Genomic DNA, 23929 nt, shown 5'->3' on the forward strand with positions numbered 1-23929 from the left:
CGGATTTTGGGAAGATAAAATTCAAATGACAGTATGTTATGTTACCTGATTTAGCGTTGTGTTATGTGTTTTATGTCGTTGACGTCACGCGGCAGTCAGGCGCATTCAGGTGAGCTCAAAGTTCAGAGAAAATGAAACACCAAGGACCTCAACGTCTCGCCGAAACGCCACAGGTGACTTCACAATTCTTATTATTATTTTATTCGTTTTTTTTTAAAGTCAAAGAAAAACTTGCATTCTAACATTACCCTCCAGTCGGCCCGCCACACACCTGTCCTGTGTATATATATACGCACATATCTACATACATAATTTATATTTTATATAATAATAATAATATTTATATTATATATTATGTAATATTTTATATATATATATATATATATATATATATATATATATATATATATATATATATATATATATATATATATATATATACTATATGTATAATATATATATATATATATACTATATGTATAATATATTTATAATATATTTATGTATAGATACATACTGTATTTCTATTAACATACATTACGCCTAGGCCTATGTCGTCCTCTATTTCTGCTTCAGCCCGTAGAAGCAAGGCGTTGATGGCGTTCGTCTTTTTTACTGACGTCTTCTTCAATGAATTGTTCCAACCGCTTCATGACAATGGACCGTTCTTCGTCACCCTACCACAGGTAGGCACAAGCGTCAGGCTTTTACAGTGAAATGGCTTCCCCTTGGAGATAACTTTTTGTCTGGTTTTCAGTTGAGCTTCCTGGAGTCTGCTGCCCTCTCCGCTTTCAGTCTCCAACCGGTAAGAAGACCAGTCTGCTATCTTGTGAGGAAGAATTAACACTACCATGAGATTCTTAGCTTAGGAACAATTGAGGTCCAGTATGGAAAACTGCCTGTCAGGTGCTTAAGATAATGAGTGAAGGCCCCCAAACTGCCTCCCTGGCCACGAGGTCAGATAGTGTGTACTGTGATTGGCTGCAGGGCCCGCTGGAGGTGGAGCTATGGAAGCCCATAGCGGTTAGCATTCACGAGACTGGACTCACCATCAGAATTGAGGCAAGAGCCAGATCGCCAAGAAAACAACATGGGCTCATTGTGGTAAGCACCTGCACAGTAAGTGTGGTTCTCCTTGAGGTTCTACTTCTGGGACTTTGTGCAATACTTCTTATGCATGTTGTTATTGTGGTTCTCGATTGTACTAGCTCTAGATGTTCATCTGGGTATTATTGAGGTTTTTCTAGTTAGTTTCCTGATTCTCCCTGAGGTTCTTCTTTTGGTTCAGCTTGTTATATATATATATGTATTATATTTTTATAAATGATTTTTCCTGTATTTCTTGTGCGTTTTCCTAAAGTTATACTTCTGGTTCTTACTGAGGAGCGCTGGTTGTTTTCTTGAGGCTCTTCTGGTTTTTAAGCTTGTTCTTGTGGTTTTCCTGCAGAAGTGTGAAGTGTCTATGAAGGTGGATATCAAAGGAAACCATCTGGTTCTACTTTATGGGAAGGCCACGTGAGAACACACACACGCACACACATCTTTGTTGTATGACCTAAGAAGCTGATCTTTCTTCCACAGGTGTGAACTTAGACCTTCCAAGTTATGGGGAAAACTATTAGTAAGTTGAAAGTCATCATGAGATGTGACGAAATTAATATTCTTCTCACACAATGTATATTACTTGACAACAATTTTACTTTGTGTATGTGTTTTGTAGAAGGACTGTGCCAGGATGAAGTTGGAAGAACTCATTGAATCCAAACTAAAAGGTCAGAAAAATTCATTCCTTCATCAGGTATGTGTTTGTCTGTTCATGTGTTTGTGTGTATGTTCACGCACGTGTGTGTGTGGTTGTGTGTGTAGAGTTGATCACGAAAATGGTGATTCCTGGAGTCGTCACCGTTGAAGCCATTATCTATCATGAGGTGGGTCATGCATCTTACATCCGCAAATCAGGACTAGTGAGGTCAGTGCGTGTGTGTGTGTGTGTGTGTGTGTGTGTGTGTATGTGTATGTGTGTGTGTGTGCAGGGCTGCCTGGTAGTCGGGGGAAACCTAAGGCTGCTTCCTGAGGTGGTCCAGCAGATTCTGAAGCGCTTCCAGACAAAAGGACAAATCAATTTGTAGTTCTCCTTTGTCTTGTTAACTTTGTTGTACAATACAAGTGTTTGGATGCATCAGATCACATGAAAACGTACTTATCATTTATATTCAACTTCTTTGAGTTGCCACGGTAATGGCGAGCTCAGAGAATCTTTGCTCTCTGGCTAGCTTGGCACAAAAAGTCTAATGAGTTGAATCAACTTTATTAGCTGAAGATGAAATGACAAAAGAATGGCGTGATTGAAAACGCTGTTGAGAGTGGTTGCTAGTCGACTGCAGCTAGATTCATACAATGGGTTAGCATCAATAGCGGGGCTAGCCTTGTTAGCGTGCTTAGCTAGCTTTGAACAGCCGCGAGTGCTCATAGAAGAAGCAGTGATGATTATCGTCACGTTTCTTCTTCAACACTCAGGTTGTTGTCAGGCTGCAAGGTCAAAGGTCACGTCAACAAATCAAAGTGGAGAAAAAGATGAAGAATGCCGTTGGTGACTCACCACATATATGTGTCCGGGCACGAATGACACTCTGGGAGGCCTCTCCATAGAACGCTTTCTCATGATACCTGACACACACACACACACACACACACACACACGCGCACACACACACACACACACACACACTCTCATAAGTAAAGTAATAGAACCACTTTTGCCTTTATCATGAGAAAGTGCATATGGAATGACCTTTTATGCCCAAGACAGCTAACATCCCATGACCACGACTGACCTTTCAATAAGTTTGCTAAATGACTGTAACTACAGTTAAAACTGGAAAAAAAGTGTGCCATGTGGTCATGTGACTTGTGTGCACCTTTTGGTGCAGCATGCATTCTGACCTGTGGGGGGCAGCACATCAGGCCTATGCAGGCGTCGTTGGTTCAACATGGCGGCCGGCGCCACGGCGCCGGGAGGCGGGGCTTTTCCAATCATTTGGCATAGCTCATCCATCTCTCGCCTCTGATTGGCCTGCAGACGACGTACCTCAAGCAGGTGTCTAGGACGGGATGTGGGTAAGGTCAAATAAGCTCCGTTTCCAGGGCGACCATTAGCCAGGCTCACCTTTCCCGAATCTCCTTAAGCTCCTCCCACGTGTCGTCGTCATTGTCGGATTCGTCAGATGTGTTGTAAGGGCGGCGCCGCGATTGCCCGGCGGACGGTCCCTCCCACGAGCCGCCGGTCGTCTTGCGCACGCCCCTAACCCTCCTTCTCTCCTCTGACCCGCCTCCCACATCATCATAGCAATTGCTTTCTGACTGGCTGTCATCTTCGGAGACGCTCTCGGAGCTCTCTGATGGGCTTATCTGAGAAGGGGGCGGCGAGCGTGCTTTGACTGTCTGGGGTTCCGAGTTCGTCACTTGGAAACGACCCACGTTTCGAGTGGGTGGAGTCACTGCTGAAACATAATGGATTGTCAATAACCAATCAACTTGTGAGCTCATTAGCATAAACAAAAGCATCACAGCGTGTGTGTTACCGTCACGTGTAGCTGGTGGTCTGCGTGACGACATGACAGCGGATGGTGCCTGCCATAGAAATGTCATGCGTGACTCACGAGCCTCACATTGGTATTAGCATCAGTATGAGCGTATTACTTGCGTGTGATGAGGAGGCAGGGCCTGCTTGGAAGGGGGAGGGGCTGGGGCTGAACCTGTTCATGTGACAAGAACATCCAGACTTTTTACCAGGATGTGATGCCATGAGACGTGATGTCATAGGATGTGGTGCCAAACTCACCGTGAGGGGGTGGGGTTAAGGGGTACCTGAGCTTCAAGGAAGAAGGACAAGAACAAAGAAGAATAACTTCAGGAATTGTCAGACGACCAGTGGGAAGAGACATCGACTCACCTCTGTGGGGCTCCAGCTGACCGACGCCACCGGCTGCCCCGGATGAGCGGCAGCCGTCCCGGCGGACGGAGGTCCTCGGAAGGCGGCCTGGCTTAAAGATGGCGATGTGGGAGGTGAGAAGGCGCCAAGGATCGGCATGAAGGACGGGGGAGCCGGGAGCTGGTAGCTCTGAGAGGGGGGCATGAGGGACCGGGCCATGCTCATGGCCAACGACATCATGTTGGCCAGAGAGAAGAGGGGCTGGTCGGGGGGCGGCCACTGAGGGGGGGCCCCAGTGGGGGTGTTGTAGGTAGGGTATGCCTGAGGCAAGGGGGGATACTGAGGAGATGGCGGGGCATCCGTGCGGGGGGACGAGGGGGCTGAGGAGCGACAGACAGACAGACTGATGGAGTTGGAGCAGACGTGGACAAACTTGTTTGGAAAAGGAATTACCTGAAGAATTGTGGGACAGTGTGGTGAGGGGCGGGGCCTCAGGCGTCACATTTTCGAAGGCTGACAGCTCAGCCAAGTCTGCCAGGAAGACTCGTCAATCAATGTCTGACATGTCAATCGTGTGCGAGCCGTCAATCAAAGTCTTACTGTTGCGCGAGGAGCTGGACGATGTCCTGGATGAGCGCTCTGCTGCCATCTTCGTCTACCGGGTAACAAAGTGATGTTTCGAGTGTGACTTCGTTTTGTATGCTTGTATGCGCGCGTGTGCGTTGAAATGCACCTGCTTTTGTTGCATCATCATAGACTCCGCCCTGCTGATGATGTCATACATGCGCAGGATGAATCCTGTTCGCTCACTCGCCAGGATGAAATCTCTGAGCAACTGTCACACGCACACCAACACACACATACGCACACACAGATACAAATACTTACTCAGTGTTCTTAGACGTACTCAAACTTTCAGGTACTTTACTGGATTATTTCATTTTCACCAAGTGCGTTGTGATTGTCCGATGGCGCTCACCATCACGGATGCAATGTCTTCTGGATTGTCACCATCAAGGTCAAACTTGAAGGTCACCATTTTGTTGTCGTGAGTCCTCAGCTGACACTCCACCACACGGTCGGCCATGTTAGACACCTGTGTGCATGCACGTCAACGCAAACACAGACACTCAAACACACAGACAGTCAACGAAGTGCGGTTCCCATCCTCACCCCCGTGAGCCTGAGTTGAGCCCTCATCCTCCTCCGCAACTTCCTGTCGGGGTGCCGCTCGGTCCCTTCCTCGTAGCTCTTGTCTGATTGGCCGTCGTTGCCATCACTCAAACCCGATGTTACGTCAGACGCACAGCTAGAACAGTCACCACTTGTCAATTGTGTGTGTCTGTGTGTGTGTTAGTGTGTAGATGCATGTGTGCATGTTACCTGTCGGCAGGTGAGGAGAACCCGTGTTGCGATTTCGTGGGCTCATGTTGTGACACAGCGATGCTCTGTGCGTGTGGAGAACAAAACAAGATAATACTAACTGTAGCCCCGCCCTCTAATAGCTCCACCCTCTTCTCACCCTGGGGTAGCGCAGAACAGGAAAGGGCGGAGGCTTTGACATCCGGGTCCTAGGGGGCGGGGTATAAGCACTTTGCTGAGAATGAGAAGCAACAGGAGGGGGTGGAGCTTGCGGAACGCTGTCCGTTACGCGGTTCCCTGCCATGATGACAACAAGGACAATTTAACATCCAACGAATGTCAATTACACCCCAGTTCTAATCAGGAAATCAACTCTAACCTGCGGCAGCCATCTTGTTGCTCGCAGAATGCACCTGGCTGCTGGCAGATGATGTCCCGGCATTAGGTGGGGCTTGTTGCCTGGTTGTGGCAGGAACTTCAGAGTTCTGATGGAGGATTACCGTTAACACACATTCCCATTAATACACACAAACAGTCATACACGCAAAGACATGCACACATTCACACGCACTTCTCTTTGCTGATTGGCCGCCTGGAGGGGCGTGGGCAGGGGGCGTTCACTCTCCTGGGCGGCGGCGGCTTCCTGTTGCCTGGCGGCTTCTTCGGCCAATTGGCGCCGTTTAGCGCGCTGCCGCTTGATGGCTGTCACGCCGTCTCGGATGGCCATCGCCACCAGCTTATAGTCGCCCTCGGACACGAAGCCCAACACCACCTGCAGGAAGGGCGAGGCGGTGAGTGAGTGAGTGAGTGAGTGAGTGAGTGAGTGAGTGAGTGAGTGAGTGAGTGAGTGAGTGAGTGAGTGAGTGAGTGAGTGAGTGAGTGAGTGAGTGAGTGAGTGAGTGAGTGAGTGCCTACCATCTCCTGTGCCACCACCTCAGGGACGTCGTTGTTGATCTCAAAGAGGAACTCGATGGCGTTGTTGTCCTTGTACTTGCCGTGAAGCTTCTTGGTCCCGTCCATCCTCAGCCACAGCATGAGCGCCGACTTGGTGCCGTCATCCTCCTCGGCCAAATCCACGTGAATGCCCAGTTCACCCTGGAAAAAGCGCTGGTCCAGAAGGTCCTGAACCGTGAACCTGTAGGAGGGGATGCGGGGTCAAGGGGGCATGGCCAGGAAGGTCAACACAGCTCCTCCCACACGGGTCCTCAGCGGGTAGTACCTCTCACTGCTGTTGGTGTGGATGCATCCCTCGATGATGTGCTTCAGCTCGGGAACTATGACCTTGGAGAAACTGTCAGGTTTGATTCCCTGTGATAGCAGCGGACCCAGAGAGACAAAAGTGAGCTGAGAGCACCACACTATTTTAGAGGAGAATGCAATGGAGGCACAAGCGAGGTGGAAACTTGGTGGAGAACCGAGCAGGTGCTGGAGCAGGGACCACTTACGTTGGTAACCTTGCGGTAAATCTGAGCTGCGTTTTGGCACTCGGAGTACGGGTACTCAGACGTGGCCATCTCCAGGATGCACATCCCGAAGGCATATACGTCCACCGCCTCGTCGTACTTCTCTTCATACATCTCAGGAGCCATGAACTCCGGGGTTCCTAAATGCACGGCCAGACCACATTGTGAGGTTGCCGTGATGTCAGAGCGACGTCCGGGCGCTGCCTTACCGATGACGCTCTTGGCAAAAGAGGCCTTCTTGAGGGTGGCGAGGCCGAGGTCCCCGATCTTGACGGAGGCTGAGGGCCCCGTGATGAAGACGTTGTCACACTTGAGGTCGCGATGGAGGATGGGTGGATTGCGTGAGTGCAGGAAGTGAAGACCTTTCAGGATCTGGAAGCTCCAACGTTGCAGTAGTTTTAACTTCATCGGACGGAATCGGCGGATGTACCTGGGGGGTGGGGGGGGTGGGGGGTTTCAGCCGGGGGGGCCGTGAGTGGGAAAGCGGCCGGCGGACTCACGTCTTGAGGGTCCCCGAGGTCATGAGCTCAGTCACCAGCACGGTGCACTTGCGACCATTCTGCACCGACTTCCACGAGTCGAAGAAACGAACGATGTTGGGGTGCTGGAGTGTCTTCAGCATCTCCACCTCCTCCTCGAAACGCTGGCGCTCACTACGTGTCAGCCGCTGAGTCTGATGAGGTTGGTCAGTCGTCCACCATTAATAAACTAATGACTCGTCATCTGAGGTCATTAGGTTAAATCACCTTCAAATCACCTTTGAAGTATTTGTCAGTCTTGCTAACATGCTAACACGATATGAACTGCTGACAAAAAATAACAGAAACAAACAAAACAAACACAACACAAACAATTTGGCCAACATTATGGTACCTTTAATTGTGTGTGTGTATGTGTGTGCGTATACGTGTGTGCATGTACGTGTGTGCCATTATCAACATAAGACAGCTGTTGTGAGTCTGATCAGATGCATAAAAGTGCTGCGTCATCACAAGTAATTTATCTCATGCACACACACACGTAGTACATGCTAACATTCACATGCACACGCACACACTGGCCTGATGAGGCGTCTGAGATGACATCACTGGCAACAGGCACTTGCAGCATAGAAGGTCAAGGTGGACAAAGGTCAAATGTGTGCTCATGTACAGTTTGTACTGTATGCATGAGTGTGCCCATGCATGTGTGGGTCTGTGTGTGCGTACGCGTGCTTACCTGCAGCTCGCACCAGGCCACTTCGACGGTGGTCTCGGTGTCAAGGCCCTTGTAGACATTCTTGAAGGAACCTCGTCCAATATCCACATCAAATTTGAGGAAGCGTCCGTCGGGTGAGGACGCCACGGCCTTGGTGGCCGCCTCGTCCCCGTCCGACGTCAACACTGGCCCCACTGCCGTCACCTCACCCGAATCTGAGGTGCTGTCCTGACTGGACAATGTCTCCGATTGGGTGCCAGTGGACCGGCTCTCGGCGAGGGTCTTGGGAAGAGCGGACTCCGCCTCTCGGTTCTCATATGTTTTGCTGTCGTCCTCCATGATGTCCTGAACTTTCAAAAGTTCATTTTGTGAGATGCCTGCAGTCCTTTTAGAGGATGAAGCTCAACATAAGAAGAAGAAACGAAGAGCAGTGAAGCTGACGAAAGAAGAAGCAAATGAAGATGAGGGGATGTGGAGGAAGTGACGAGAAAGAGATGAAGATCAAGAAGACGTGAGTGAGGCCCTGAGCGTGAGAGCCTCTCTATCAGCTGTGAGCAGATGACACAAGCTCCTCCCACATGACACCTGAAATACAACAGCACATTTTTTATTTGGAGCACGTTTACTTCTATTTGTTTCACTTTTCTTTACTTTATATATTTTTTTGCCTTTATATTTTGACAAGATCATCTCAAGAAAGACTTTGACATTCGGAATGTGAACTAAAATAAATAAAAACAGAAACAAAGTAAGCTAAAAAAAATAATTTAAAAGATTTTAAAAGGTCTTATTTATCAGATTATATTTGTTACAGCAAGTATCCCAAACCTCCGCTGGCTTCTCATCACGCCGAGAAGCCATTTTCGAGAGAAAAATATTGTACACATAGTACGAAAACAATCAAGTACAGGAATCCCTCGTTTATCGCGGATAATTGGTTCCAAAAACCACCCGCGATAAGTGAAATCCGCAAAGTACGTTCACCAACAAGAAGTACTGGGCAGGCTAACGTGTTAGCGGAAAGATGCTAATTCGGGATCGTGCTAACAAGCGAAAACGGACATCTAAAGGAATGTAAATTAACATTTGGAGCAATACTACATTGTCCTAAAGGTTAGATACATGTTTCCTCAATTTAGAAGTTTTATTTTGACTTTTAGATGTTTTTTTAACTTGAAAAAAAAATCCACGATGTAGTGAAGCCACGATAAACGAAACGCGCAATAGCGAGGGAGCACAGTATTGTGACGTCGACGCACTCTGCGATCGATTGACGCTGCCTGTTCTGCCCCCTCCCACAATCCTTTGCGCCGCCACAGCAGACTTGCCAGTCATTGCGGCGTCCAACCAGCGAGCCAAGACAAAAGCACAAACTTGTCCTTGTCTCTTTTGGTTTATTTGTTTTAGTTTGTTTCGTTTTGCTTGTGACATTTTCGAGTAGCAAAGGCGATGAAGGAGACGGCGGGGGCCAAGCGGCGTGACCGAGCGGGAGGCCGAGAGCGAGACTCAAAGACCGACAAGCCCAAGGAGGCCGCCGCTACTTCTTCCGAGCCGCAGGACGTCGAGATGCCCGAGGTGGAGGTAGCAGGCTCAGCCAAGCCGCCCAAGGAGCTGGACAGCCTCACGCTGGAAGGTAGGCCACCCGCACCTCCGAAGCCGGGATGCCATCACCGACTATTCGTGAGTCGGCTGCAAGGCTCGCTAGCGTCGGTGGTATAGCGCGTGACGTCACTCTGCTAAATGTTTTTGACGCCTGCCTGAGGGACAGCGACGCACTTGCCAACAAACGTCAAGCGAGAGTTTGTCACATGATGTTTACGAAATTTGATCCAAAGTGTAAATTATGTTGCATATTAAACCGCTGTTTTATAAACTTAAATGAGCAAAATCGGAGGAGGCAAGAACCACTGTTCAGTCATTTATCAAACACACTAAAACCAGTCCATTGAGAAATCAGGAGAAGAGATGTGCGCTGGTTGTGGGCATCATGTGTTGATTGGTGTTTTTACACTTTGCTTGGAAAGGGCTCACTTTTGCTCTGTTTGTCATCCTAAACGCCTCAGACATCAAGGAGCACGTAAAACAGATCGAGAAAGCCGTGTCGGGCAAGGAGCCTCGCTTTGTGTTGAGAGCGTTGCGAGCCTTGCCGTCCACCAGCCGCCGCCTCAACACTCTGGTGCTTCACAAAACGGTCTGCGGCTTCTTCACCAACAATGCCGCCACCAGAGACTTCTTGCTTGGTTTCCTGGATGAGGTGTGTCACATGACCTCGCATCACATTAAGCCATGCCTCAGTTTGCGGAGGTCTGCAAAAGTTCTAACCAATATATGTTTCCCGTACTTTTCCAGCCCATGGATCTGGTGGATGGGGACGTGCCGTTCCGGCCCAGGACGGGTAAGGCCGCCAGCAGTCCTCTGCTTCCCGAGGTAGAGGCCTACCTGCAGCTGCTTCTTGTAGTCCACCTGACCAACAATAAGAGGTTCATCGAGGTAACCTTTCACTCATTTATGCAGATGAGCGTCAAACATATATGACATGGACAGGAATGATGACGATCATTCAGTTACTCCTGACTCACAAAACGTTGCAGAGATATTTTTAGTGTTGGGTAACTGCTTGAAGTGTTCAATCCAGGCTGACTCTGCGTTTTATCATATTATGGTTATATATTTGGTTAGGCGTCGTCACATTGCTAGAAGCTGTCAAATCTTCCGTCATCATGCCACTAATCCTAAGTATGGTGTGGTGTCACATGATTTTAAAGACCAAAACTCCTCCTGTGACTTTGTCAGGCTCAGAAGGTTTCTGACGACCTGCTGCAGAAGATGGCCTCCAAGAACCGCCGGGCTCTGGACCTGGTGGCCGCCAAGTGTTACTACTACCACGCCCGTGTCTATGAGTTTCTTGACCAGCTGGATGACATCCGCAGGTACTCCCTGGCCCCATCGCCTCAGTCCGCCAGTGTCGTGATTTTGCCTCTGTCCTCCTTCAGCTTCCTGCACACGCGCCTACGAACGGCGACGCTGCGTCATGACGCAGATGGTCAAGCGGTTCTGCTCAATCTCCTGCTGAGGAATTACCTCAATTTCAACCTCTACGATCAGGCCGAGAAGCTCGTGTCCAAGTCCGTATTTCCAGAACTTGCTAACAACAATGAGTGGGCCCGATACCTCTACTACACTGGTATTACGCACGCCCGAACTTGTCTACTCCCATACACACACACACACTGATGATTTTGCAACCCTTTCAGCAACATTCTTTTATCTAACGGTGGAGCAACACATATAGACTCCGCAGTTGTTAGCGGTGGGCGGGGTCACTGAGCGCCATCGTGTGTTTTTGTGTTGCAGGTCGCATTAAAGCCATCCAGCTGGAGTATACGGAGGCTCGCCGGACGTTAACCAACGCGCTCAGGAAAGCCCCGCAACACACCGCCGTCGGATTTAAGCAGACGGTGAGAACGCATCCGCACGGCAAGCGGGTCGAGCAGAAAGTTGACGCAACTGTGTGTTTGGGTTCAGGTGCACAAGCTGCTGATTGTGGTGGAGTTGCTGTTGGGAGAAATTCCAGACAGGCTTCAATTCAGGCAGCCTTCACTCAAGAGGTCACTCATGCCCTACTTCTTGCTCACTCAGGGTCAGTGATGACATCGCCTTCCTAGTGTCAGCTCTGCAAGATCATTCTTTGTGCTTTACTCCCATCTGCAGGACTGCAAGGGAACTAGTTTATTTGGGTTATTATTATGCAGCGTTACATGGTAACAACTACCAGTAACAGTGTTTGTCCCCAACGAGCACGTGTATGAGCGTTTTGCACTACTAACCACTTTCAACACATTGTGTGTGTGTGTGTTCAGCGGTGAGAACGGGCAACCTGTCTAAGTTCAACCAAGTCTTGGAGCAGTTTGGAGAGAAGTTCCAGGCTGACGGCACGTACACGCTCATCATCCGCCTCAGACACAACGTCATCAAGACAGGTGAGCCCGGCCGGCCCAGCAACCCCCCACCCTGCACACGCACGCATCGCCGAAACTAACCACGTCGGTGCTTGTGTGTTCAGGCGTGCGTATGATCAGCCTGTCGTACTCTCGCATCTCATTGGCCGACATCGCCCTCAAGCTGCAACTGGACAGTCCCGAGGATGCAGAGTTTATTGTGGCCAAGGTAGCGTAGCACACACGCACACACGCTCGCACACAGGTGACGGCCGCGTGTCCATGCAGGCTATCCGGGACGGCGTGATCGAGGCCAGCATCAACCACGAGAAAGGCTTTGTCCAATCCAAAGAGACCATAGACATCTACGGCACCCGTGAACCGCAGCTGGCCTTCCACCAGAGGATCTCCTTCTGCCTTGACATACACAACATGTCGGTCAAGGTGAGCACGCCCGTGCGCACACTGCATTTGCAACCGTGTCGTGGTGTTAACTGTGCCGCTGTTGTGTTCAGGCCATGAGGTTTCCGCCAAAAGCTTACAACAAAGATTTGGAGTCGGCCGAGGTAATCACACACACGCTCCAGACGAACACATTTCAGTACATGTGACATTCTCTGCTTTATCACTGACTTTGAAATAAGACGCCAAGTGTGTGCATGTTCAGAGGAGGATGACATCACGTGTTTTCAGGAGCGTCGCGAGCGTGAGCAGCAAGATCTCGAGTTCGCCAAAGAAATGGCGGAAGATGACGACGACAGCTTCCCCTGAGCACGCCGACTTCCTACACACAAACAGGAAGTTGTCTGATGTTTATGACCCACAATGCCCCTTTCTTCTGCTTCTCTTCTCTCAAATAAAGATGGCCATCTTGTAGAGGTGGTTGTTTTTGCCTCAATCTTTTCATATCCAGTGCCGTGGCAAAGATGCAAAACGGGATCGTTCAAGTTGGTATTTTATTCACGTCAATCATTGCAGTCTTCATGTACATGTCAACTCATAAGCCCCATCTTTTTCAGCACGTTTTCCGCCCGCCACCATGGTAGCCCCGCCCCCACGGCAAACTCAAAACTCATCCTTCCGCCCCGCGCCCGACAACCACCCCTTGCGGGGGCGCATTGTTTGGAGTTTGCGGCGACGTGGCCTCATGTCAAATGAAAAGTCAAAGCGTGTGTGACGCCGTCAACATTCACGTCCCGCCACACTTCCATCCCCCCCTCCCCTCCCAAGATCCCCGAGTCCTGCTGGGCGTGAACGATGAACGCTGAGTCATGGAAATGAAAAATGTGACAAGGGGGCGGGGCAGGGGACCTCCCAAAATGTCCTCGGTTGGTTCCTACGGGCGGGGGCGGAGCTATTTCAGACATCTCTCAAAGTAGATGGAGCCTATGTAGCCGCCGCGCAGCGTGCGATGGACGTTTTGCTCAAACAAGCGGCGGTTTGTCTGCAGGACCTCGGCCGCCTCCTTGTTCAGGGGGTCCTCTGGGTTGGGCTCCTGAAACGCAAGCAAAACGCCTTGAGTCACTCTGTCATGATGATGTAAACCATCGTGACGTTCACAAGCAGGAAGTTACTCACTAGAAAAAGATACTGTAGGCCGTAGATGATGGAGTTTATTGTCAGCACGGGCTTCCAATCCTCCCTGCAGGACACACACATTAAAACACACTCAAACGTTATGCGACTCAGCAAACAGGAAGTGAAGTCACCTTAAGATGTTGAGGCAGACATTTCCTTCCAGGTCGATGTTGGGGTGGTACACCATCGTTTCGCATTTCACCTTGGGGGGGTCATGAGGATAACCCTGTCCTACCTGCAATACACATACACACACACAACTCTTGCATGCAAAGAACAGCGTTTCCACAGATTACAAGAAAAGTTGAGTCTGACCTTAAAGCTGAAGACAAACTTTCCTCCTTTATAAAAACCCTAACAGGACAAAGAAGGAAGAAGAAAACAGGTCACCATTCATCGCATGCGCGCACACATGCACACACACGCACACACCTCGTCAGGTGAGATTATGAGTCTGAAGTTGAGGAGGTCGTCGTCGTCAGGGAAGTTGATCTCACATGTCTTTGGCAGATTCAACTCATTGATGTCTGAAACACGCAATTTCAAAATAAAACACTACTGAAACAGACCCGTTTAAAGAAAAAACACTTGGTGTTGAAACAATCAACATTTTCAATAGAAAATAAATCCTGTCTTTGGTAGATTCAATTGATTGGAATGAACTCATCGATATGTAAAAGACACCTTTTTGGAATGAAACACTAGCCAACGGCATATGTGCATAACCACGATAACTGTGTAGCACATTGTGTAATCACAGGAAGTGACGTCACTGGAACTTGAGCAAGGAATAGTGCCCAAAAAATCTTGCAGGTGTGGCTTGCTAACGTCACCCTTGCAGGTGTCATGACGTCAAGATGCTAATACAGCAAGCAGCACACATGTGTGCTAACAGTTAAGCACAAAGATCGCACTACTAAGAGCTAGCAGTGTTAGCTGCTAGGCAGCTAGCCAGCCATAAAATATGTTGTGTGTTGTTCTGTGTGTGGTGTCGTCAGTATATAGAAGACACAAGTGTAAGTTGGACGAGCGCGAGTCAGCTCGGTAGCACTTAGCCTCTGTGGCTAACTGCTAGCTGAGTGTATTCTTGGCTTGGGAACAGTGAGGAGCTCGCAGTTGTGTTTTAACCATTTCAAACATATGCACGTAGACACACGCAAGTTTACACACGCATTGAATGTACATCGAAGAGTGTAAAGGTGTGCGTTTGTGGTCGGAGGGATCGCACCTTTCTGTATTCGAAGCTGGGCCGCGCTGGCTTTTTTACCGCCGGCTCCGGTTCGGTTTCCTCCAGCAGATTCCTCGTCTTTCTTCTGCTGCTTCAGGGAAAAGAGCTTAATCATCTTCACTCGCAGGATGAGACGCGCACAACGACGCCTCCGATCCGTGTTCGCCAAGTCCGCGTCGCTGGCTCGCTCGCTGGGGACTGTGTTCCGTCCCAACAGCACCCGAATGTTGATGGACGAGCCGACACTACCGGCGCACGTCAACCAATTACACGCCGCTAGCACTAGAGCCTAGCTTGCTAGCCCAGTGGCTACATGCTAAAGGCTAGCGATTGGTTCGGGCTTGTCTCGCTACAAACGCTTCTACTTGTGACTCTAGTACAACTTTCACTTGAATTTACGCCACCGCTTATATCAACATATACATTTGCCTGGATCCAAGTGTGTCTATCGTGTGTCCACTGTGACTCTAGTGAATCTAATCTTTTTATAGCGGCGACAACTTCAAGTCCCATAATGCATTTTAGTATGTGACGTCACCCGTATTTACGACATTTATTTACTTATTTTTCAGTCTTGACTGGTCTCCCCGGAGCCCAGCACGTCACACTCAACAGGCAAACGGGGAAAGAAGAGTCCATGGTTAAAAATACTAACAAATTCAAAAATACATGGTCTTATTATGAAACCTATTTTCACAGCCTATGAAAAATGTTAAAACAAGAAACCTATCAAAACCTTGAAATTGTGCTTCCATTACAATGTTTATTTTTTTATTTTATTTTTTATTTTAGTTTTTTGTGTGAGATTATTAGTTTTTACTTATTTACATTGTGCTGTAAGAAAATGAAAAATAAACAAGAAATCAATGTGAGGGACGGTCTACTTAATGCGGAGGGATATGTCAACATGCGGTGAACAAGCCTGGGAAATAGAGCGAGCACGCACGCTGCGACGTGCGCAGCCCAGAGAGCGCAAGAGAGCGATGAATGGGCTCGTCTCGCAGCAGCACCAACAGCAGCACTGCGCCCCCCTTCTCCTCATCAAGATCGAATTGTTGTGCTATCGATAACGCATTGGCTCCTCGGGGCTAGCTGATTAGAAGCTAGAAGGAGACTAAAGTCGGTGAACGGCGGCATGGGGCGCGCGTGAGGTGGTGGTTTTGGAGGCGGGCGGATCATCGGCACTAAACAAGGAAGCTGACGGACGGACTGACGACGAGCTAACGCGGCTAGCTGGCTGGACGGCTAAATATTGTTGCTAATGTACGAGGCACGAGCATGCGAGCTGATAGCCAGAGGTGGGTGACAACAACTGCCGTTCGTGCGTGCGCGCCAGCCAGTCCTTTGACTCAAGAGAGCAGTCAGAGCGATGCTAAGGGCTTAGCATGTTAGCCCATGTTCCTCATTCACGGAGGGGGCGTGCGTCCGTCCGTATGTATGAATGTGTATGTATGTATGTGCGTGCGTGGGTTCGACCATATGTATGTATGTATGTGTGTTAGCAGTTGGCAGCCTTTAGGTGCTGCTTGGCTTTCTAATGCTTGCTAACTCCTACCAAGGATGCTTTGTGATGTCCATTGATCACGTGACCCAGTGATGAGCAGTAGCTCTTAGCATTTTTACATGAAAACCTTGAACTAACATATTGTGGCATGTTGACATTTTTTTTCTGTTTTTTTTTGGGAGTGTATTTCGCTTAATTCTCAGCTATTCTCAGCGCAGAGCTTCCTGCATTTTGGAGCATTTTTATTGATGTTTCAAATGCTGCATCAGGTTGGAATTGCCACTTTAACTTCAGGTCAACGCAGGAAGAATTTTGAAAATCAATTCCGGAGAACTGTAGTTTTCATGTGTTGGGGAAAAAGTTTGCTTTTTCAGGAACATTTACATTTGCGCATGGGTTAGCACATTCGTTTCACAGTTCAGAGGGTGTGTGGAGTTTGCATGTTCTCCCTGTGCCTGTGTGGGTTTTCTCTGGTTTCCTCCCACATCCCATAAACATGCATGGTAGGCTGATTGAGCACTCCAAATTGCCCGTGAGTGTGGATGTTTTTTTGTCTCTGTTTGCCCTGGCAACCGGTTCAGGATGTCGCCCGATGACTGCTGGGATAGGCTTCAGCATGCCCGCGACCCTCGTGGGCACAAGCGGTACAGAAAATGGATGGATGAAAGGATGGAGGAACATTTTAGTGTGACATTGCCAACAGAAAAAAAAATGTATTGGTTAAAGTGGAAATAACTGACAGATGAATTTATTAAAACTAATCATTATTTGCCCATACATCGAATGGTGTCACCTGCCCTAAAAAGTTGTCCTGTACGTCAATCATCAGCGGCCAATTGAGCACACTAACATATTGTTTGTTTTGCTTGTTGTTGCAGCTGACTCGTTGTGGGATGTCGGGCAGTAAGGCACTGGGCGGGGGGGCGAGGCGCAGGAGGACGCGGTGCCGCCGCTGCCAGGCGTGCACCCGCAGTGAGTGCGGCGAGTGTCACTTCTGCAAGGACATGAAGAAGTTCGGCGGGCCCGGACGCATGAAGCAGTCCTGTCTGCTCCGGCAGTGCACGGCGGTGAGACCAACATTCAACTTGACACCAAACTTACTGTGATTGTTGCCGTAACATCGAGGGCAACCCTAACAACTGATTGGAAAACAATTGATTGAACTGATTGGCCCCTGATTTTACACCAAGACAATCTGGCGTTCACATGTCATCGCATGCACGCACACACGTATGTGCTCTGAACATTCAAGTGTCATGCAAGGCAAGCTGTAGGCCAGCAGGCAACGATGCGGTGTTTCCATGGCAACTGGCACTGCCAGTGAACCAGACCTTGCACGCATACGCGCTGATGATGGATCTGATGTTGTTGATTGGCAGATGAAATGTTTGATTTTGGAGGAAATGATGAGAGGCCATGGCCTGTCATATTGCAAGCACCGTTGTATTGACGTGCTCCGGGCAGAGTCACTGATGCTAAGCATACCTGACGATGACCTCTGATCCTTGCATGCAGCCGGTGCTGCCGCACACGGCGGTGTGCCTGGCGTGTGGTGAGGCGGGGAAGGAAGACACGGTAGAGGGTGACGAGGACAAGTTCAGCCTGAGCCTGATGGAATGTACCATCTGCAATGAAATCATACACCCGCGCTGCCTCAAGGTGGGTCGGACCCTCACTTCCTGTTGCCCGTCGACACCCAAGAGAAATCTGCCTGACGTGTGTGTGCATTGCGTTCTGGCAGATGGGCAAAGCGGAGGGCATCATCAATGACGAGATTCCCAACTGCTGGGAGTGTCCCAAGTGCCATAAGGAGGGAAAGACCAGCAAGGTGAGTGACTGGAGCCGGCTTTGTCTGGCGACCAGAACCCCCTCACCCTGGTCTTGTGTGTGGCCACAGGAGCAAGCGGACATGTTGGCCAAGCGGCGTCTGGACAATGGCGAGCTGGGCCGCTGGAAACTGACGGACGAGCTGCCGCCCAAGAAGGAGGCACCCAGGCCGGACGGCAGCCACAAGAGGAGGAAGGAGACGCTGCCCTCGGACGGCGGACCCAAGAAGAAGGTCAGGCGGCTCCTGCATTCAAGCCTTAAAAATCAAAGTTCCTAACCGTGTTCTATAAAATGAATCATGCAGGAGCAGGATGGTGAAGAAATCTCATCTCAAAATTGTTTGTGGGTCACTTGCTCTGCTCCCTCCTTATAAAAGTGTCTTTTCTTTCAGATGAAGGGTGCGCACGAGAAACGTCTCAAAAAGGTACACAAAACGTTTTCTTCCGTTGTGGTTGTGCGGCAGTACTTCTGACTATGCGCTTACTTCCTGCTTTTAGAAACCCAAACAGGAAGGAGCAGAGTCGACCGGCCCAGCCTCCGCACCGGGAGTGGCTCCTCTGGGCTCGGCCTCCTTGTCAGTTTCGGGTGATGGTGTCGGAGGGGTGTCGTCCAGTGCAGAGCAGCGTTCGCATCACCGGGAAAAATTGGAACGCTTCAAGAGGATGTGCCTGCTGGAGCGCCGGCCCGACTCGTCGTCGTCATCGTCCTCCAGCTCCGAGTCGGACTCTGAGTCGGACTCAGACGACTCTATGCGCGGGGGCGGAGCCTCCTCGCCCTCCTCCCCCACGCTGCCGCCGCCTCCCGTCGCCCACGGCAACAGCAGCTTGGCCCGACCGGAGAAGACCCGCAGCGAACGGGACAGGCGCTTGGCGGAGTTGGGCTTCAGTGCCAGTGACGAGTCGGAGGAGGAAGACGAGGAGCGGGAGGAGGAGCGGGCGGGAGCCTTGACGCGGCGGAGAGGAGACGTGCCCGGAGCCTTGACGCCGCGGGGCAGAAAAGCCATGATGGACGGGGATGAGGCCGATCCGCCGCCCTCGGACAGAGTCGGGAAAAATTCGTCTTCCCTCCCGTCACCCTCGCCGCTCTCATCCAATCAGATGGCTCCGTCCTCGCAGCGCAGCAACGGGCAGGAGGCGCGCAACGGACGCGTGCGTGGCGAGAAAGAAAATGCCAGCAGCCTGCTGACCAATCACAGACACAGCGGGGTGGGAGGGGGCGGGACCAAAGGTAACAAGAGTCGGCAGAGGAACTCTGTCCCCGCCTCCAATGGGGGGCGAGGCGGCGGGCCGCTGGTGTCGGCCACGGCAGCATCGCCCTGCTCTGGGGCAGCGGGGCGTTCGCACGTGATGAAGCGCAGCCCCCCTGCTGTGCCGTCTCCGCCGCGTCCCATTCAGATGGAGCGCCACCTGGTGAGGCCGCCTCCCACCTGCCCCGAGCCTAGCTGCCTGCCGCTGGATTCGGGCCGCACCCACGTCATGACGCGTGACACCTGGCTGCGGGTCTTCTCCTTCCTCAGTCATCGTGAGCTGTGCCTGTGCATGCGTGTGTGTCGCACGTGGAGCCGCTGGTCAGTCCCGCCGTGAACGAGTCTTGATTTATTGAATTATTTTATGTCACTGCCATCGATAGCCACGGATGCCTTCTTAAGGATGTGAAATCGGTTAATTTCCCGCGGCACCCTGCTTGGGAATCACTGTAGTCTCCACATAACCGGACCTGTCTTAAGTAACACTGACCTCTGGTTGCCATGGCGACGCAGGTGTTGCGACAAGCGACTGTGGAGTCGGATCGACCTGAGCCGACAGCGCTCTATCACGCCACCCATGCTCAGCGGGATCATTCGTCGACAGCCCGTCTCGCTCAACCTGGGACACACCAACATCTCCAAGAAGCAGCTTCTCTGGCTCATCAGCCGCCTGCCAGGTCTGTCCGCCTGTGCGTCCATCCTCGCTTGCATATGCACTCCTATTTGACATAGACGTGTGTGTTTGCACGCCCTCCAGGCCTGGCGGAGTTAACAGTGGCGGGCGTGGCGTGGCCGGCGGTGTCGGCGTTGTGTCAGGGCGTGCGGTCTTGTTTGCGCATGTTGGACTTGAGCGGCGTGGACGACTTGAAGGACGCACACCTGAGGGAGCTGCTGGCCCCGCCCTCCGATAGCAGGACAGGTGATCCCTATCGTTTTCGAGTGCCTTGGCTAGTTTGTTGACTTAAATGAATGGTGGAGAAGAGGGACAAGGAATTTCTAAGATTGGAGGTAATAGTCCCTCTGTCTGATTGGTTGTCCAGTACGTGGTGGTGGCGGTGGCTCGGAACCGCGAGTGGGGCGCTTCCATAACGTGACGGAGCTGCGGCTGTCCGGGCTGGACCTGACGGACGCGGCGTCCCGCCTGCTGGTACGCTTCGTGCCGCGTCTGGCCAAGCTGGACCTCAGCCACTGCCCCAACGTGTCGGACCACAGCGTGGCCACATTGGCGGCGCCCGCCTCGCCGCTCAGACACACCCTCACGCACCTCAACCTGGCAGGTACGCCCCCGTCGCTCAACGCAGGCTCTGTTGCCGCCATTTGCACTTTTTGTGGCGAGCCAAAGCAAATCAAATGGAGGAATCGTCGACTGATTGATGATTTGTTTAGAAAGCTTGTTGAGTTTGAAAATGTCAGCCTCAGTCATCTCCTTCAAGCATTTTCCCAACAATGTTTGGACCTTGCCAGGAAGGATTTTTGTTACTGTGTTAACTGTATCACCAAATGATGGCAATGTTAAGCTGATGTTTGTGTGTGTGTGTGTGTGTGTGTGTGTGTGTGTGTGTGTGGCAGGTTGCGTGAAGGTGACTGAGCAGAGCGTCCCACTGTTGCGCCGTTGTCCGTCCCTGCAGACGGTGGACCTTCGCTCGTGCTCGCTGCTCCCCGCCGAAGCGGGACAACTCCTCTGCTTCCCCACGCAGCCGTCCTCGTCCTCGTCTTCTTCCTCGTCCGCGTCCTCTGTCGCCAACGCCACGCTCGCTGCTTCCACTTCCTGTCCGCCCGAGGACAGGATGCTGCTAAAGAACAGCTAAATGCTAAGTGCCCTGTGGCATCATGGGACAATTGAGGACACTACAGGTGAGGAGGAGGAGGATGAGGCGAAGCGTGTTGGCATACCTCTGAGCATGTACATACTTGTTCTCTGTACAAACGTGCGTGTGTGTGTTATTTCTGTGTTTCCATGTGAATGAGCGCGCACACCCCAAGAGGCCGCCACTTTCATGACCCCTGATCCAAAGCCGTAGAAATCAAATGAGATGCGTCGGTGCCATCTTTTCCCCCAGCCTGACATCACAACGTAACGCACCTTAGATTCTAAAATGGAGCATACACAAGTTGATGTTAATCTAATACAACCATCATGGCCACTGAGTACACAATCAAAAAGGAAAAAAAATGACTTAATTGGGAACCTCAATCAATTCATTTTTTTTTTTTTGTCACCAAGGCAAGCCAAATGTGTCAGCAGAACAAAAAAGGAACCACAAATCCACTCCAAAAGGCCAAAAAACATCCGGGGCAAATGCAAAGCCATCAATCGAGACAACATGGTGTCCGCCAACCATGTGAAGTAGTTTTTGCCAGTGCAGATCAGTGCGCTGTGTCCACACTTTGGTTTTTACGGCTTTGGCCCCCGTTCACCTTCTTGTCGGCACAACTGCAGGAAGTCTTCCGTCTTGTCAACACATCTTTGTGCTGTAATAAGCTGTCATACGCTCCCGAAGCTAAACTCTGCTAAATTACAATGTCGGCGGGTGCTATTCTTGCATTTAAAGGGGAACTAAACCAAAGATCTCAATGTTGTTCTATTTAAAATGTCCATATCATCATTTATCTGATGCTTTTTACATAAAAAAATACAATATATTTATTCTATTAATAATATTCCATTAATATTCACTCCTAGTTATTCAGTAAGCGGCCTCCTTTTCAAAGGCTGAGCAATGCGCCTTGGTAGTTTCGACATCACTTTATGTCTCAATTGTCTCAATTATAATTTTGTTAAACCTTGTACATTTATGAATTATTCCATTTATTACTCCACGATGGCAGGCACATCATTTATTCTTTCAAAAAATGGTTTAGGTTTAGTTCCTCTTTAAGGAGATGCCCTCCCTTGAAAATGACGGCGTGGAGCGTAATGATTCAAGTTAGCATAGCTAGCTTAGCACCAAAAATTGGCTGTGCTGGCTTTTGCATGTTAGCAACAGTAACTGAAGAAGACAAGTAAAACAAAATGTTTTGGCGGCGAATGTTAGAGGACACTTCCGACATGTTGTTTTTTTTTTTTTTTAAAGCCATTCCATGCTAACTATCTTGTATTACATCAACTTGAATAGCAGCGAGCTAACAGCGCTAGCAACAGTTCAACCATTGCCACGCTATGAATCTGTTAACAACATTTTATCTGAGAAGATTTGCCAGCTCATTAGCATGTTAGTGGAGCAGCGTCTCAAGATAGGGTTGGGTTTGTACGCTACTGATGGTCGATCAAAAGTTAAAAGGATCAACGTACGGAAAAGAACAAACGTGAACCAAAAGTTGAACTAAGCTTCATTTTTTTTGTATTGTTTACACAAATCTTTGACTGTTGGTCGGACAAAACTGTGACAAATTGTGGCTGTTGAGCAGCAGTCGGTCAAATCGGTCTTTATTTTACTTGCTAGCGGCACTGGCAGGATACTAGCTGGGGTTTGGTTCCTGTTAGCTATGTTGATCACTAAACTATATAGTCCACTTTATGAAAAATACGTATGTAATGATGAGGGACTAATCGATTAATCGTTACAGCCCTATAGAGTCAGCTATGTAATCCACTATTTAAAAAATCTTGATAAGAGTGAATTTTGGAGTTGTTCATTAGGAACTTTCCGGGTTCACTGGCAAAAAAAAAAAAAGACATGGTCATACACGAGCCGGATGCTAGCAGGATTGGCTTCCCGTTAGCCGTGTAGTGCCATCACGTTTGCTGGTCCACTTATGTGTTTATTGTGTGTGTTTTTAATTCTACCTTTCATGTCTGGTGCAGGTTAGCCTGCAAGCTGCCTGGCAACAAGTGAGGAGATGAAATCTGATTGGACCAAGGTCCTCCTAGCTCTTATATATTTAGCTGTACACACGCTGAATCAACATATTGTATTTCTGAATGTTTTCGAATGCACTGGATCATCAGTACCTTTCATCTATCCTCCTTTGCCAAAATGTGTTTTCCTTGTGAAAAGGGGCATTTTTTTTATTTGATTTGTGTGTGTGTGTGTTCTTGTTGTTCTTATATTTTGTCCATAACCCTTCTGTTGTGTTGATGGGAAGATGAAGAGGGAAGTTGGAAAAAAAAAAAAAACAGCAAAAGAGCAACTCAAGGCAGCTATAACATATAAGTGACTACTGTAAAACTAATAAAGAAGCAATGAGTTGTTGTTTTTTAACCCGTTTGTAGTTTATTTTCTTGCTTTAGTAGTTCTTTAGGAGATGGAGCCTTGCTCAGCACCGCAATGCATTTTCATTGCTCATAATAAACACTTGCTATTTTTAGTAAGCACACATGCATACTAATAAATATTTTAAAATGACACAAAGCTAGCTTTGGGTTGAAACATCCTGTATTCAAGTTTGGTCAATTTGCAATTTTTTTAGTCTATGTGGGTCTGCTTTTTATTCATTTATGTATGTATTTATTTACTTTTTTCTTTTATACAAATAATTGAACGATATGAGGTGCAGATTCACAGCTTAACCAAAGTCTTCTTTTGTTTGGTTTCCTGAAAAATTATTTCTGGAGATGAGATTTCTGCTCATCGCCAGCTAAGTTCAAATACTCATCCGAACAAATAAACACATGCTAATTAAGTTAAATAAGTAAATATTAAAGTGCAACAAAT

The 23929-nt window shown here is 49.3% G+C and overlaps 4 protein-coding genes across 12 annotated transcripts; 2 read left to right on the forward strand and 2 right to left on the reverse strand.

Moving 5' to 3' along the window:
• Nucleotides 1-1680: 1680 nt before the first annotated feature.
• Nucleotides 1681-8454, reverse strand: LOC125983339 (serine/threonine-protein kinase WNK4). Of its 9 annotated transcripts, none has more exons than XM_049744498.2 (24): nt 7975-8122; nt 7503-7559; nt 7257-7429; nt 6966-7186; nt 6739-6896; nt 6513-6601; nt 6209-6428; nt 5865-6065; nt 5673-5778; nt 5454-5590; nt 5315-5379; nt 5105-5240; nt 4911-5027; nt 4665-4766; nt 4532-4586; nt 4385-4462; nt 3953-4311; nt 3842-3872; nt 3700-3755; nt 3582-3630; nt 3167-3500; nt 2944-3101; nt 2600-2667; nt 1681-2098 (listed from the first exon to the last, which is right to left on the reverse strand). In XM_049744498.2, exons 3-24 carry the CDS (start codon nt 7376-7378, stop codon nt 1943-1945), a joined length of 3018 nt encoding a protein of 1005 aa, XP_049600455.1. In that variant the 5' UTR covers nt 7379-7429; nt 7503-7559; nt 7975-8122; the 3' UTR covers nt 1681-1942. The 9 variants fall into 9 exon arrangements, with proteins under 9 accessions (XP_049600455.1, XP_049600457.1, XP_049600449.1 ...); XM_049744500.1 differs by having other exon boundaries at nt 7503-7562; nt 7975-8101; XM_049744492.2 differs by lacking the exon at nt 7503-7559 and having other exon boundaries at nt 3167-3497; nt 7975-8454.
• Nucleotides 8455-9236: 782 nt separating this feature from the next.
• Nucleotides 9237-12767, forward strand: psmd3 (proteasome 26S subunit, non-ATPase 3). Its single transcript, XM_049744519.2, has 12 exons — nt 9237-9586; nt 10017-10207; nt 10303-10443; nt 10747-10883; nt 10947-11137; nt 11308-11411; nt 11479-11593; nt 11814-11933; nt 12017-12120; nt 12180-12335; nt 12407-12457; nt 12585-12767. Exons 1-12 carry the CDS (start codon nt 9403-9405, stop codon nt 12660-12662), a joined length of 1572 nt encoding a protein of 523 aa, XP_049600476.1. The 5' UTR covers nt 9237-9402; the 3' UTR covers nt 12663-12767.
• Nucleotides 12768-12829: 62 nt separating this feature from the next.
• ube2m (ubiquitin conjugating enzyme E2 M) lies at nt 12830-15196 on the reverse strand. The gene is made up of 6 exons (XM_049744545.1): nt 14698-15196; nt 13902-13996; nt 13785-13823; nt 13601-13704; nt 13470-13533; nt 12830-13386 (listed from the first exon to the last, which is right to left on the reverse strand). Exons 1-6 carry the CDS (start codon nt 14810-14812, stop codon nt 13246-13248), a joined length of 558 nt encoding a protein of 185 aa, XP_049600502.1. The 5' UTR covers nt 14813-15196; the 3' UTR covers nt 12830-13245.
• Nucleotides 15197-15618: 422 nt separating this feature from the next.
• zgc:158376 (uncharacterized protein LOC100101643 homolog) lies at nt 15619-23476 on the forward strand. Its single transcript, XM_049744554.2, has 11 exons — nt 15619-15995; nt 17080-17268; nt 17717-17860; nt 17943-18029; nt 18099-18260; nt 18420-18452; nt 18526-19595; nt 19788-19951; nt 20032-20193; nt 20315-20551; nt 20844-23476. The coding sequence occupies exons 2-11, from the start codon at nt 17095-17097 to the stop codon at nt 21080-21082; spliced, it is 2472 nt and encodes an 823-aa protein (XP_049600511.1). The 5' UTR covers nt 15619-15995; nt 17080-17094; the 3' UTR covers nt 21083-23476.
• Nucleotides 23477-23929: the final 453 nt, after the last annotated feature.

Source organism: Syngnathus scovelli, chromosome 16 (genome assembly GCF_024217435.2).
Source record: "Syngnathus scovelli strain Florida chromosome 16, RoL_Ssco_1.2, whole genome shotgun sequence".
NCBI lineage: Eukaryota > Metazoa > Chordata > Actinopteri > Syngnathiformes > Syngnathidae > Syngnathus > Syngnathus scovelli.